This window comes from Dermacentor variabilis, chromosome 11, assembly GCF_050947875.1.
Source record: "Dermacentor variabilis isolate Ectoservices chromosome 11, ASM5094787v1, whole genome shotgun sequence".
Lineage (NCBI taxonomy): Eukaryota > Metazoa > Arthropoda > Arachnida > Ixodida > Ixodidae > Dermacentor > Dermacentor variabilis.
The window spans coordinates 12,929,894-12,946,208 of NC_134578.1; the positions used below are offsets into that span (position 1 = coordinate 12,929,894).

Consider the following 16,315-nt stretch of genomic DNA (forward strand, 5'->3'; position numbering starts at 1 on the left):
CGCGTTCGCTCCATCACCGTCATTTTGTCGTAGTGATTCCATTGTCGTAGTTTTGTCGTCGCGACAAAATTTTATGTTGTGCGAAGCGGTTCGCGATGAATCTTTGTCCCACTGAGTCGTGTTTTTTCTTATCGCAAATGACCGCTGAGCAGGAACACCGTTCTGCGTGAACTCCGCAGATATGTTTCTTGAACCAGTTCCTTTGTTCACATCGTGTGTTAGCGCCAGCAGCTAATTCATCAACAATCTATGGCAGTGAAATACATAGCTAAATTCCTATACGTATGTGCAAAAATCTTCAAATGCACCAGTTCAAATAAACTTCGTGCCGTTGCTAGATTGGAGGTGTTCAACTGAAGAAATTTTATAAATACGTGCATGTGATGCAAGTATACCTAGAGCCTTTAAAGCGAGGATTTATTTGTCTTTCTCTTTGATTTTTCCACTGCTGCTGCTGTTGCCTTGCACGCCACGTCGGGAGGTGGTTCAGAGCTTGTATATACAGGCAGGAACGTGGCAGAGAGAAAAGGCGACACGAGAAACCCATTTCGACCTTACCATCGCGTAGCATGATGTGCACAATGCCTCCTGATGCTCCCTGAGCGTCGTCACATTAGCCTCTTGACAGCTGTAGTTATCCGTGACGCACCGCAAAGGTATTGCGGAAACTGCAGAGTTTACCCTTTTAGTAACGTGCAAGTCCTGAGGAGAGGTACATAGAATAGTAGAGAGGGGGCAAAAAGAAGAGGCCGAGAAGAGGTAGAATCGACGTAGTCGCGAAACGAGTGAACAACAGCCTTGCCACTGTTCGCTCGCAGTTCCCATAAAGGGGGAAGGGCAGAACGTATAAAAGGTGACATGATGAAAGCAAGGAAATGCTGCTATTATAGACACGACAGCGGTTAAGGGCAAACTGAAGGTACGGTACTGTACGTTTCTGCTAATTCTGAAAAATAAACGTGATGCAAATTTGTCGGAAGAGAACAGCAATTTACAATAGGCAGCGAGGCACTGGAAGTCGTAAGGGAATGCATCTACTTAGGGCAGGTAGTGACGGCGGATCCAGATCATGAGACGGAAATAATCAGAAGAATAAGAATAGGCTGGGGTGCGTTTGGCAGGCATTCTCAGATCATGAACAGCAGGTTGCCATTATCCCTCAAGAGAAAAGTATATAATAGCTGTGTCTTACCAGTACTCACATACGGGGCAGAAACCTGGAGGCTTACGAAAAGGGTCCTACTCAAATTGAGGACGACGCAACGAGCTATGGAAAGAAGAATGATAGGTGTAACGTTAAGGGATAAGAAAAGAGCAGATTGGGTGAGGGAATAGACCCGAGTTAATGACATCTTAGTTGAAATCAAGAAAAAGAAATGGGCATGGGCAGGACATGTAATGAGGAGGGAAGATAACCGATGGTCATTAAGGGTTACGGACTGGATCCCAAGGGAAGGTAAGCGTAGCAGGGGGCGGCAGAAAGTTAGGTGGGCGGATGAGATTAAGAAGTTTGCAGGCAAGGCATGGCCACAATTAGTACATGACCGGGGTTGTTGGAGAAGTATGGGAGAGGCCTTTGCCCTGCAGTGGGCATAACCAGGCTGATGATGATGATGATGATGATGATGATGATGATGATGATGATGATGATGATGATGATGAAATTTGTCAAGCGGACAACTGACGCAGGGCGTGCAAACGCAAAGCCGCAGTAAATCACGGGAGAGTCTAGGTGACACTACGGATGCGATGCGCCATGTGAGGCAATAACAATGCTCATCCCTCTCAGAAGTTATGAACAAGGGCCCACAACGCCTCAAGCGAAGATGTATCCCTCTGTGTTCTGTTTACCACACAAACAGCTGTGGTACACGCAAGGTAACATTTAACATCGGCTCACTACTCTTCCGTTGCACTCAACGATGAAGAAATTAAAGATTTGCAGTCAACATCACTGTGAAATATCCTCAATCAACGCAAACCGCACAGAAACCTTCGCTTACATCGATGCCCAAAGTGCGTGGGATCCGCATAATTTGGTTCTTCTGTCGCACTTGTCTAACCATTGTAACCTATGTCATTGTGAACCGATATTTTCTGACATTGATGTTTTGTTTTCAGGTAAAAATGAACTAATGCGTGAAATTACGGAAGCGTTCTATATAACAAGTTGTGCTGGAAAATACATCTGTCAACCATCGGCTGCTATCACTGACAAATAATTTGTATTCTTAAATACTGCTTGAACCTTTGTAGTCTGGTATTTTTATAAACATTGATGACTCGTTTAGCACGTGCTCAGTGCAGTTAGCTGGTGCTTTTATGTTCCGTCTCTTTATAAAAATAAACACACTTGTGAGTAAGCGCTCGTGTGTCCACCTTCTTTGCGTCCTTGCCTATTGGGCGCGCTACAAATTTCGCCTTGGTTCTTCTATTTAAACAGCTTTAAAGTAAGAAAAGAGATATCTATATCATATATGTGCAAAGAACGTTCTTGGTTTCTTTCCTTTATGCGCCCTCTGCTACTTGGAAGTTCCGTTGTGCTGTATGGTAAATTAGCAAAAAGAGATGGATGCACAGTTATCCTTTAACATTTTTGCATGGCCGTAGAGCTAATTTATAATTCTGAATAGCTTTCCTGGCCTCGTTCGCCTGTTTTCGTGGTTGGTCGATGTTTTGTTGGTCAGAGTCGGCAAAAAAGAAAAACGTTCGTTCATTTGTTCATTCGATCGTTCGTTCGTTCTCTTATTTGTTCGCTCGCTCGCTCAATCTATTTGCTTGCATTGACAATCATCGATGGTATTTACGTATTTTTATGGCTTTGTGAAAATAGATAAAAAGCATGGAATTAACCAGACATGTAAATAACCAGGATACAAGGGCGATAGTAGCTGGATCCCAAAAATCACCCACCGCTCTACGATGGACTCAGCCTCGTCCACTTTCGCCACAACATTCCCTACTTTCACTGGCGACTTCAAGTACCCTATGTGAGCCCACTGCCACGCGATCAAAACCCAGATGCATTTAATGATGTTTGCCAAAAACAACATGTGTTATCCGTTAATGCACTATGTAATCACAAGGTCTCAATTTAAGTTAATAATATTTTATGCACTAACTTTCTTGTTCCTCGGAACGTCTTTTGATTTCCAACTCGCAGTACTAGACATGCTTTAAAAGGTAACTTCAACTTACCAAAGTGTTACAATGTATAGGGCGGAAGGGTAACTGAATTCAGTGGCACAAAAATCTGGAATATTTTACCCTTAGAAGTTAAACTCGCACGTAATTTCAAGCAGTGTAGCAAATTCTTTTTGCTTAATAACCAGAATCTGTAACTTACCTTAATTAATTATGTAGGAGTATTTTCAGAATGTTTCTTGTCTGTATAACTCATGACGTGTTCCAGAATACTCTGCTGTTGAAAGCTGCGCTTGACCTGTCTTTTATAATTTATCACTTGACCGCAAACTAACCGTCCCTGGCTATCGGTCCAGATATCTGTATAACCATGATTATGAGAAGAAAAATAAAGCACTTGCACTTGGAAAAAAAAATTTCATGCTAGCCTCGATCAAAAACCCAACATGGCCATTTACCATGCAAAATAGTATTAGTGGCCTAAATACAAGACAAATTGTCAAAAATAACTTCTATGTTCAAGGCTAACCAAATGTACCACTTTAAACTTATGCAATGGATTAAACGAAATGCGTCCGAGTGTCTCCAAACCACACCGGAACATACACATTGCTGAACACGCCAGAAATACAAAAAACAGCCAGAATTAAGGACTAACTTCGGTAAACAAAGTGTACAGTATCAAATTACCTGCATTGTTAAATCGCCTAAACTACATCAGTGATACTAGTGTTGTTCATAAAAATGATGTTTTCAAACCTGCTTTGACACATCATAATAGTGAGTTTGTGTAATTGCATGTATTTTCTGTTTTTCTAGTTTCTTATTGTGATTGTTGTGTTTACTGTACTATTTTTTATACTTAGTACGATAGTTTGTGTATATACATCTATAATATTGTGTATAGTGTGTATAGTAGTATATCAAACTGTATCTTTTAGTATATTTGCTTCATGATATTTATCACCATGCGATTATTGCATGCTTCTTTTCTTCGAACTGCGTGTCGGACTGCGTTAGGAGCAGACGCCTTTGTCAGGCTGCACAGCATTTAGTTCCTGCTCCCGCTCATGTACATAAGCAGGGCAAATAAACCAAACGGAAAATCGACATTATAGAAGAATTCTGTCGCTATATTTAAAAGGCGCCAGCAGTCTTTCAGAACCCTCTTTCAAGACAGGATTTTTCTAACCTATGTCTGGCCTAACCTACAACTTCTTGGGCTAGTAGTATTCACCGGACATTATATAAGACCAATTTTCGCCCTCTAAATGTAGTGGAAAAATTTTTCGCGCATGTATAGAAGGTTAATTTTGTCCTAGCGAATCGGTGCAGCAGTAGCCTTCTATCGCTTTTTTGCTAGCCGGGCTACAGTATGCACGAAATCATAAGTTTGTAAGAGGTATGAGCAATATAAATGTCACTTTGATAAATGAGAGTGCGCAAGGTCACCGCGTGCGCCTGTTAGCGCAGCTCCGGAGACGCTAGTATGCCTACTTATCGAGTTGGCTGGGCTAAGTTCTGGCCTAGTTCTTTTTCTCTTTCGTTATTCAAAGAGACAATCATATTTACCTTGCTGCTGGACTTCGCGCTTATTTCGCACAGAGTCACAGCTCGTCGTCGCAGTCCGGTGCTCTCGCATTTGAATACAAAAGAATTTATTCTTATTCGCGATGATATGTTTTCGGCAGCCGACTAAAAAAAACCACTAGCTGGCATGGCTAACCCAAGCATGTCAAAACAATATGGAGGTTTCAGAAAAGCTGACGCAGTTACACGATTGATATCAACTAGGATTCCGTCCGTATAAAGACACATCACGCCTTTTGGCACACAAGAAGAATGTTCCAGTAAACCACGGTCCACGGCCTTCTGTAATAAGAAGGCCGCCTGCCTCGGGCGAATACTTCGTTTGCTCAGAACATTAAAGTTTTTTCGTCATCATCATCATAACAATCATCATCGCAATGCTCGCGGCGGGGCTGTCAGGGGCATGCACCTCTTAAAGCTACTCTAGGTTTCGCTAATTCCGTGCACTGCAGCAAATGCAAGTGCACGTGTTTGCCAACGGCAACCAGAGCTGCCTGCGTGTTCCAGAGAAATGAATAAGGCTCGCCGGCAGCACACTACCAAGCTTTATCTTCCACTCTGTAAACGTCACGCGGAGAGCGATCAGAGGCAGGCAAGGGCTCCTGGTTGGCTTTTCTGATTGGCTGATGAGACCCGTTCCCATTGGACCACTAAAATCATCTGGACATGCCGATTAGATCCGAACGTCCAAGTCACGGTCAGGACGTCCAGTGGATAATATGTGGACATTAATTTCGGTATTTCACATTTAAGACATCCTTCGGACATCCACACGATCGAACCTCTGGGGTCTAAACAAAATCCGAAAACTTTAATCCTATGGATTTCCGAAGTACGATTGCAACAGGATGTCCCATACCGGCCATTAGCAGGACCAACACACACAATCCAACACGTACAATGTGATCATATCGCTGAATGCAAAGTCTCTTCCACGGCTGCCTTCAGCGCGCGCTCTTCCGAAAAGGCATGTCAGCCAGCAATGTGAAACTGCTGCACTCAGAATCAAACTTCCAATGCAGACGATAAATGGAGAAGTTGCAACAAACGACTGAATCTGCACCATCATATCCGGAGAAAGCGTCACAAAGCGATAAGCAGAGTGCCGGAACAGCTGCGCATTACCACCGAATCAATCGTGTCCTACGCTCCTACGCTCTCCGAACATGTCGAGAAAGCCGATTACGGTAACCTCTCCAACGTTGCAGCCCCTGCCGTAGAACAGAGCAGAGCATCCACGCGCACGCATTGCACTGATTTGCGCGTAGTCGGTCACATGACTTAACTCCGCCGTCTTATTGGTTCTTGCCCTTCTCTGTAAGCTCGGAAGGCCTAAAGGTTGCTGGGTTGGTGCGCTCCGCGCTCTCACGCGCTGAGTTCGCGCGCTTTCTCTGAACGTGATGGTTGTGTTATGGGCTCATGAGTTCCAGCGTGAACGTTTGTTAGTTCCAGGTGGACGCTTTCGTCGTGCGCTTTGGAGCTCCATTTCTGCGGTGCCTGTACGTCATTCCAAGAATGTCATGGCAAATGCATTTCCCCATTTTTCAGATCGTCGTTACAAAAGAGGGCGCACCGAAGCATTTTTTTATTTCACCGTAAGAAGCACCGTAGAAACATTCCCACGCTACCATGTGACGCACAGTGAAAGATCCATGCCAATGAGAAAACTATCTGCATTCCCAGCGGCGAAATGTCTCGTGGAAAAAAATTGAAAGCAATACAAGGCTTCAAAGATGTCAAGTGGGGACCTCCTCCTTGACCTCAAAACCAAACACCAAGTAGAAAAGCTCGCTAATCTCGCCAGAGCCGTAGGGGGCGTCAGAGGTTCGATGACGTAGTTTACCAGAGAAGATTGCTGTATGACCCGGTAGGGTCCATGGTATCTGGAGGCAAACTTGGAGGAGACATCTGGTGCCGAAGTAAAACGCAAGCACAACCAAACGAGAGCGTCAGGCAAAAACTGGCGGTGGGGGCGCCCGTCGTCATGACGAAATTTCTGTAGCGCTTGTTCTTGCGTTGTAAGTCCGTAGGGGGTGTCAGAGGTTCGATGACTTAGTTTACCGGAGAAGTTTTCTGTAGGACCCGATAGGGTCCATGGTATCTGGAGACAAACTTGGAGGAGACACCCGGTGCCGAAGTAGGAGGCAACCACAACCAAACGTGAGCGTCAGGCGAAAGCTGGTGGTCGTCATGATGAAATTTCTGTAGCGCTTGTTCTTGCATTGTAAGTGAGCGTGCTAGTAGTCGACATTCTTCTGCATGCCGGACGGCTTCGGAAACCGATGTACCCTCTGACAAGTCAGGATGGTAAGGAAGATTAGTGATAACGGGAGATGACGGTTGTCGACCATATAGTAGAAAGAAGGGAGAAAAACCCGTTGTTGCCTGGGGGGCCGTATTGTACGGGAACGTGACATAGGTAAGGACCAGGTCCCAGTTCGTGTGGTTGGAGGCGCGATACATCGAAAGCATATCGCTAAGAGTTTGGTTAAAGCACTCGGTCAAGCCGTTTGTTTGCGGGTGCTATGTGTTGGTACAGCGATGAATAATGCGGCATTCAGTGAGAATTTCTTGAATGACATCGGCGAGAAAGATGCGGCTTCGGTCGCTCAGGAGTTCGCGGGGAGCGCCGTGACGTAGAACGAAGCATTGAAGCAGGAAGGAGGCACCGTCACGAGCCATCGCGGCTGGCAGAGCGGCCGTTTCTCCATACCTCGTGAGGTGGTCTATAGCCACTATGACCCAGCGATTGCCAGCAGCTCTGTATGGTAGAGACCCGTATAGGTCTATCCCGACCCGGCCAAAGAGTCGCGAATGGCACGGCAAAGGTTGCATTGACCCAGAAGAGCGCCAGGAATCAGGCTTGCGGCGTTGACATTCTGCGCAACAGCGAATGTAATTTTGCACGAAGGTGTACATACCGCACCAATAAAACCTAGGACGTAGTTTGGCGCAGGTCTTGAAGATACCAGCGTGTGCACACTGAAGATCGGCATGAAAAGCGGCGCATACGTCAGCGCGGAGATGCAAGTGTATCACTAGAAGCCATTTGCGGCCGTTGGAACTGCAGCTGCGGCGATAGACGATTCCGTCGCGGATGACGAAATGCGAAGCTTGTCGGCGTAGCGCTCGCGATGGCGGGCGTGCAGGCTTATCAGAGAGGTAATCTATCAAAGGTGAAATCCAGGAGTCCTTGCGCTGCTCTAAAGCCATGTCGACAGAAGCTAACGGAGGAAATGGGTCGTCTAGGACGGAGACACTGACAATGTCGGCGTGGATAGGTGAGCACGAAAGAGCATCGACATCGGCGTGCTTCTTGCCTGAGCGGTAGACAACCCGGATGTCGTACTCTTGGAGCCTCACGCCTGGCTAGGCGGCCGCCGAGATCTTTGAGAGACGACAACCAGCAAAGTGCGTGGTGATCGGTAACATCGACGGACCGGCCTTACAGGTATGGACGAAATTTTGATATGGCCCATATGATCGCTAGACACTCTTTTTCGGTGATTGAATAATTCACATCAGCTTTCGTGAGAGTGCGGCTCGTGTAAGCAACAACATATTCTTGGTAGCCGGGCTTTCACTGGGCGAGCGCAGCGCCAAGTCCGATACCGCTAGCATCCGTATGGATTTCCGTGAGAGTAGTTTAATCGAAATGGTGCAGTATCGGTGGTTTTGTGAGCAGGCAACGAAGCGTCGCAAAGGCATCATCACAAGCAGGGGACCACGCGAAAAGATTGGGGTCTCCCCGACGAACTCTGTCAGTGGTGCCATAATCGAAGCGAAATTTCGAATGAAGCGGCGGAAGCACAATCAGAGACCAACGAATCTGTGCAAGTCTTTTAGAGACGTGGGCCTCGGAAATTCTTTAACAGCACGTAGCTGACACTGTCAATCGATGAACGACCGCGTCGAAATCCCGCCATAGACTAAAGGTAAATTTTGTGGTGTTCAAGGTACCATTCGAGACGCATCAGGATCATACGTTCCATGAGCTTCCCGACGCAGCTAGCAAGAGCTATAGGCCGATACGAGGCCAGTTCGAGCGGCGACTTTCCTGCTTTTAGAAGCGGTACCAAGCGACTGCGTTTCCATTGCTGTGGGACGACACCATCTTGCGATGAACTATTGAAAAGGCTGAGGAGTTCTCTTCGTGCTTCTCGACCTAGGTGGCGCAAAGCAGTATATGTTATGCCATCGGGCCCTGGTGAAGACGAACACCTGCAGAGCGCCTTAGCAGCTTCTAACTCTTCCATAGAGAATAGAGCGTCCATACTTGCATCTCGTGGGCCGGGGATGTTGCCTAAAGCCATGTCAGAGACTAAAACTGTGCCGCCGGTGACTTTCGCGCAAATTGAGGAGAGGGTTCGACCCCTCAATCCCTCCCCCCTCCCTGGCTACGCCAGTGCGTACGAGGCATATAAAAGATGTTGTTGGAAGTCAGCGCTGTGTATGTCGTCTTCGCAGTCCTTGTCTTTCGCGCTGTACGTTATTTTTGATCATGGATTACCAACTAGCTCAAGCAACCACCCTAATATAAAAGAGGTTGCGGTAGGCGCCCTTTCGGTGCGCGAATACGCGCGTATCGTCGCTATTTTGTCAAGTGTGATTCTTGAGACGGCACTGATCATCAATTCGATCCACGCTCTCGTGATATTATTATACCTTGGAGCTCTATGCTTTATATGGTGACCCTAACGAACGTACTATTTACGTAATCTAAGATATTGTGTTGTCCAACATGGCAGCACACGTAGCTCTCTCTTCAGTGCGTTCTCGATACTTTTGATCTCCAATAACTATTGCATTCGTTACCTTTTCCTTCCATTGAACTTACATGATTCACATGAAACGTGAACGGCTAGCGCGCCATGTTTCGGAGATGGCTTGGTGATTCTGAATACGCTAGAACTGTCGAGACAAGTCGACATAGAAGCGGCAGGAAGGATGCTTGTGGATTCTATTGGCTCGGACAGCTTCGCACTAGATGGTGTCCTGTCTGCCTAAGCTTTCTTAGCGATAATGTTTCCATAACTTCAGCTTAGACATCAAGTGACGCATAGTTAATTAAATTGTGGGGTTTTGCGTGCCAACGGCAACGCGATTTGATCATGAGGCAGGCCGTAGTGGGGGCTCCGGGTTCATTTTGACCACCAAGGGATCTTTAAAGGGCCCCCAATGCACAAGACACCGCCGTTTTTGCATCTCGCCCCCATTGAAATCTTGGCAATCTTGCATCTCGCCCCCACGACCTCGTGCTAAGCAGCGCAACACCATAGCCGCTACGCCACCGCGGCGGGTGTTCCATAATGTTCCATAAACTGCTTGTGTTTAAATGTCACTTTTCGCTATGCGCTAACACTCTCTATAAATCATGCTGACATCGTCCGCTGCGTCCGAAAGTCTTTGTGTATATGCAGGCACATGAATTTGTGAAGGCTACGTAATTTTGGTGATGGACCGATATCCGCAACTATAACAGTGAATCAACGGTTTCTTTTTTCAGAGCCGGCACTTATGTTTTCGGTTCGACGCCAGGGTACACGGTGAGAAATTTACACGCCTTCTTTGCAAAAAATGGTAAGTTAACACCAGCAGCAGTACTTGAGTGCGGGCCAGTTGAACACATTCTCCTTGGGTGCCAGCTATTTGTGCTTGTCGAAAAGTTTCGTTTTAGAACTCTTCAATTACGGAAACGCAGTCGACTATTTCACATTCGGTGTAATTTAAAAACACCCAACTGCTTGTGAAATTCGCCTGAAGTAAGCAAGTATTTCCACAAACGAAATAATAAAACGGGCTAACCACCTGCACCGACACTGCGAACAAAGGCCGAAACGTCTAAGTTTCCTCGAACTCTTTGGTCTCGCACATTTTGCTCATGTTATGAATTTTTAGTTCTGAAGCGTCACGTTCACGTGTACAGTGGCACAGTCGACGTCGATAGTTTAGAAGCCACGGGGTTCGAGAAAATATTAAAATTTCCGAGCAGTTCGCCACCGCAGCCCGTCGAACCTAACAACCCTGTGTTGTTCGCACATACCAGCCTGAAATGAAAATACAAATTTCCGCCTGCGCAGGCGCGGAAACGTTGAGCCTTTTCTCAGATTACGTGATACGTAAACCTTCCACGCCGACGGTGTCTGAAGCGCCTTCAGTAATATTTCAGCGGTCACGCGTCTGTACAGGTTAGACTCGAGAAAAAAAGCATAAATGATGAAATGCCGACACCCGACCCTACTTTCGTTTGCCAGCATCGTCGGTACATGCTTGTCTCCGAAGCTTTACCTGCGTGTTGCGGCAGAGCGCTGAACAACGCGAACAAAAAGTAAGCGCATCATCGCACGCTTAAACTTATTCAGGTTAGCGGGAATGGGAGGAGGACGTACTTTGCCTCGGCAGAGGATGCACATGCGTTCCTTGTTCGGTGGTGGGTGTGCATTTCGGTGGGATCACGGGCACGTGCAGACACCCCTGTTGCACGCAGGAGATGCTAGGTCACAAACTGTGACGGAATGGTGCAGCCAAGCTGTCTCGAAATACCGGGAAGAGAAAGCTTTCCGTGGTCCCACTTTTTCAGGCTGTCTCTTCTGTAAAACCGGTAGGGCATAACAGTCTGTCAGTTATCGCCGATAACATTGATGAACGTTCAGACCTACCACACCACCTGGTTATCAAGACACCAATATTGAGATTTCTTGTGGTCAATGTTCTGTAAACAAAGAGAAACTTGAATGTTTCAACTTAGTGCGCGTTTTAAAGTGAAGCTCTTTTTGGAAACCCTACACTCTTTCCTAACCGTGACTGACGGGTTCTACTCAAAATTACTTCGCAAATGATTTCAGTGAAGCCGAGGCCGGTAAAAGAGCATACACATTTTTATGAATATATTGATAGCACTTATTAATTTCTTCTGCGTCATTTCTTTCAGCTCCATTTCCTTGGCTAAAGCATACGATTTATGTTGACTGTGGCAACTGCTATATCGGTCGTCATCCTTATGCAGGTAACGGTAAGCTTAACAGTGGTTCCTAGAGGTAACTGCAGGAAGAAATGTTATTAATTTTATCGAATATTCTTCTGATAAGATTAGCCGGCAGCACGCATGGGACACTATAGGTACACGGGTGCTTTTGCATTTCGCCGCCATCGAAATGCGGCCTCCATTGCCGGGATTTCCTCCCGCGATCTCGTGCTTATCAGCGCAACACCATAACCGCTAAGCAGCCATGGCGGGTGTCGGCTATTTCTGTTGACATGATAATAGTAACTAAAAGAGATAAAATGAAAAAGAACAGAAAGTAAAAGCGAAGAGAGATAAAGAGAGCAAACGGGGTTTCAGTATGGTCCGAGGCACACTAGTTCATAAAGGTACAAAAGGGGAGTACAAGATTCCACCATATATTGCACTGAGTCCCAAAGAATAGAACAGGCGCACAATGCCGCGATGCGGTATATACACCTACCAATGAGCGAAATACATGGACAATACTAACATTAGCACACACCAACAACCTACGAAAGTGGGTTACCTCACACATGACGCGCACAGATGAAGATGATTCCCGCATGAGACCACCCACGCACGAAGATACAGGTGGTGAATGGGCTGCGCTTACAGCAGCCTATCCCTTTCTACCTGCAGTGCCAGAGAACATTGTCTCAAACTGCAGAGTACGTTGCTTTTTTTTTTAATGAGAAGCTTTTGTTTACTGAACGAAATGCGAAACCCGCGGCGCATATACAGGCAGCTTTCTTCTATTCCCGCGTTGGCGTGCAATGTATATTTTTACGCTCGTAAGCTTACAACAGTGGCCGCCTGTTTCATATTCGCGGTGGCCTTGCGATTATGACCTCAAAAGTTTACTGACGAAATAGCTGTAATTATTAGGCAAATCTAAAATGGTGCCTTCAATCCACCAAATCCAGCCTGCACGCACTCAACAGTCCCGTGATACCACATTTAAGTGATTGGTGACGATGAACAAGTACTACACAAACATCACCATTCCTTTATAGTTCTAGAAAACGTTATTAATAAGTGACATACTTATGCACCACACCTAACTGTGCGGAATGTTATCAGTACACACGTTGAAAGGACACGCCCTGGTGTAGAAATTGCCCGCACGCGTTTGAGCGGCTACATCTGCCTGTAGCCAACAACAAATTGATATTTCCATTGGAGACGACTTAGTGTACAATTTAGATTTATTGGTTTTTCCAAATATAACAGTGTAAACTAACACCATCGATGTTCATTTTCTCGACAGGAGAAGGCTGCACGTTGTGGCGTCGGGCGCAAAACGGCGTCGTTAAAGGCTCCGACCACTGTGACTTTATCTTCGACTTATTCTGTGGCTCATTTCCCAAGTTCCCCGTGTACGAGCTAACGTGTCCACGTGGGCGTGGCAAAGGCCCAGTGGAAACTCTCGAGGGGATCAGTGGCTGACGAATTCCTTTCGGCATCGTAGATTCAAGCTATGCGCATGAATCCTCAAATAAAGCAGAAAATTCTTTCCTATATTGCTGGCGTAGTAGTCATACCGCGTTGATTGCAACGTTTTTGCTACGCCACTACTGCTGTGTACATAATAATTTATTTATTTTTTAAGGACACGTGGAACGACCTACACGCATCAATCCAGGAGCGACATTATCATGAGTCAACCTTCAGGGGAGAGCGACATACATTATTTAATGAGAGCTGGAGATGTATGCCTGGTCATACGCCTGGCACACCATTCTCTAGATGAGATTGATGAAGCATCAAATGGGGGGACCCACTCATACACTTACTACAGACTCACGCACAACGTGCATAGACAACGAAAAGAAGCACGCACAATAACGAGCATCCAAAGCGTCTTCTTCATGTGTCCCGGAGATAGGCTAAAAGCGCCTTCGTTGCGTGCGGAGCAGCAACAGCGCTGTGCCAAGGTGCAAAAATACCATAATGCAGTTCGAAAGAGCTCCACGTAAATTTAAAGCAGTAAAATATGACCGCTTTAGTGCCCGCAAGGCGCGTGCAGATGAACACAACGTGATGCAAGTCTTCGCATTGCGCACGCTGCGCAGTGGCGATCGCATCAACTGCAGTTTCCGTAAAACGTAATCTGTATAGTCGACGTTTGAATGAATGCGTTGTAGACATGTGCTATCAAGACTCAAAGGCCACTCGGCCTGTGAAAATCACATTTCGCATCTATATATTTCAAATAGGTGCGTACTTTTCATTTGTTTACGTATATAATAATATTAGTAATAACAAAAATATTAATACTATTACTAAAAACTTCAGCTGAACCCATCTCACGATGAAAGTCGACGTTATACGATTAGCATTGAAGCAATGCAGCGAAACATCGTTCTGCCAAGGTCGAAACGTGTACGCAGCCGGCTTCCTCTCTCGCGCATCTTACCAACGCACGCTGCGCCATCTGGCGACGCCGCCGTGAAGTTTGCGCATGTGGTGTGCTCGATTCCACCGAGAATCAGAAAAATTTTAAGGTCATTTTTGTCATTGTAGAGTGGTACATACCCAAAGGCACATATTTCTTTATCCGAGTGAACGTCAAAGTGGTCTCAATGAATGGCGGTGCGCACCTAATTCCCTAAACCCAATGGCCTAAGTTGGCCTCAGAAAGATTCATTGAAGAACACCACAAACCAAGCGACACATGCTTAGCGCAGTATCCTCAGTGGCCCATGTCAATGTCAAATATAACTACACAGTGCCACATACCCAGCGACCCCAGGTTGGTCTGACGGCTAATTTTGAACCCTGTTTGCAGAATCGGCCTGTGAACTTCTTTCTTCCTTCTCTTTCAATCCCCTTTCCCCCTTCAACAGTGCAGGGTACTCTGCCGGGCTTAGTCTAATTAACCTCCCTGCTTTACCCTTATGAGTTCTCTCTCTCTTAGGGATGCACCAAATACTCCGTGGAGATGACGGCACTGCCACACTGATGCGATGTATAAGCACACGCATCAGCCTCGCCGGAAAATCGATGCTCCGCGAACGGTGTGGTCAGTGAACTAACCATCACCTAGCGTGGTAATCCTCCTGCTTGCTTCCGACACTTTATCAGACAAAAGCCAGTTCCCCTAGCTTATATTACATGCTGCGGCAGAACCCATATACATGCATTCAGGTTCAGGCGTCACTGAGATCCATTTGCCCCGAAGATACCACTTCGCCCGTGTCGACACGTAGTATACAGGTTGTCCCACATAATTTGAGCGAAAGTTTTAAATATGAAAGGCATTCCGGACGCGAGTTGAACTGAATGCATAGTGTTGGCACTGGCCTAGAGTTAATAAGGCTAGTTTTTATTTTCTCCTTAACTAACGAATTAGTTATGTTTAATTATTCAACTTTTTAAGTATTGACTGCAAACGTCAAGTGTGATACGCAAAGTTGTAAAACACCTTGAGAAGCCCCTTAATAAATTGTTTCCAACACGGTATATCTAACGTGGTCCTTTCTGCCGCGTTTAAAAAAAACCGCGAAATGTGAAAAACACCACGTGACGCGGCGATTGCGCACTGTTATTGTGCTGTTCTCAAGCGTGCGATGGATGAACAACGTCGGCTGCAGCGAGACTGGCCCGCGACAGGGCGTTATCTCTGGTGTAGGTATCTGCGCATTTTGCTTTTATCGCATGACGGCGCAAATACGCCTGCTTCATTTCGGCCGCAGATTGGCCAGGCATTGCACTATCTTTGGGATCAGCTCACGTATGGTGAGTTTTTAACGCCTGCTTCACTCCCGCCGTGGGCCGGCCCGGTATTGCACTATCTTTAGGATCGGCTCACGTATGGGTAGTGTTTAACGCCTGCTTTACTTCCGCCGCGGGTCGGCCAGGCATTGCACTATCTTTGGGATCGGCTCATGTATAGTTAGTTTTTAACGCTTGCTTCACTTCCGCCGTGGGTCGGCCCGGTATTGCACTATCCTTAGGATCGGCTCACGTATGGGGAGTGTTTAACGCCGGCCTCCTTTACTTCCGCCACGGATCGGCCCGGCATTGTACTATATTTGGGCTCGGCTCACGTGTGGGGAGAGTTCAACGCCTGCTTCATTTCGGCCGCGGTTCGGCCAGGCATTACACTATCTTTGGGATCAGCTCACGTATGGTGAGTTTTTAACGCCTGCTTCACTTCCGCCTTGGGCCGGCCCGGTATTGCACTATATTTAGGATCGGCTCACGTATGGGTAGTGTTTAACGCCTGCTTTACTTCCGCCGCGGTTCAGCCAGGCATTGCACTATCTTTGGTATCGGCTCACGTATCGTGAGTTTTTAATGCCTGCTTCACTTCCGCCATGGGTCGGCCCGGTATCGCACTATCTTTAGGATCGGCTCACGTAAGGGGAGTGTTTAACGTCTGCTTCACTTCGGTCGCGGTTCGGCCTGGCATTGCACTATCTTTGGTATCGGCTCACGTATCGTGAGTTTTTAATGCCTGCTTCACTTCCGCCATGGGTCGGCCCGGTATTGCACTATCTTTAGGATCGGCTCACGTAAGGGGAGTGTTTAACGTCTGCTTCACTTCGGTCGCGGTTCGGCCTGGCATTGCAC

General features: G+C 46.6%; 1 protein-coding gene across 3 annotated transcripts in view; it reads left to right on the top strand.

The window, feature by feature from the left end:
• LOC142564520 (uncharacterized) overlaps positions 1 to 13,244 on the top strand; it is a 48,920-nt gene extending 35,676 nt beyond the window's left edge. For 2 of the 3 annotated variants that reach the window (XR_012824584.1, XR_012824585.1), the window contains exons 2-4: positions 10,241 to 10,314; positions 11,666 to 11,740; positions 13,008 to 13,244. Coding sequence is in view for 1 of the 3 variants with exons in the window: in XM_075675535.1 (XP_075531650.1) it covers positions 10,241 to 10,314; positions 11,666 to 11,746; positions 13,008 to 13,186 (334 nt within the window). In the remaining 2 variants the exon portion in view is untranslated. Of the gene's footprint in view, positions 1 to 10,240; positions 10,315 to 11,665; positions 11,747 to 13,007 lie in introns of all 3 variants that reach the window. The other variant, XM_075675535.1, reaches the window with a different exon arrangement.
• Positions 13,245 to 16,315: the final 3,071 nt, after the last annotated feature.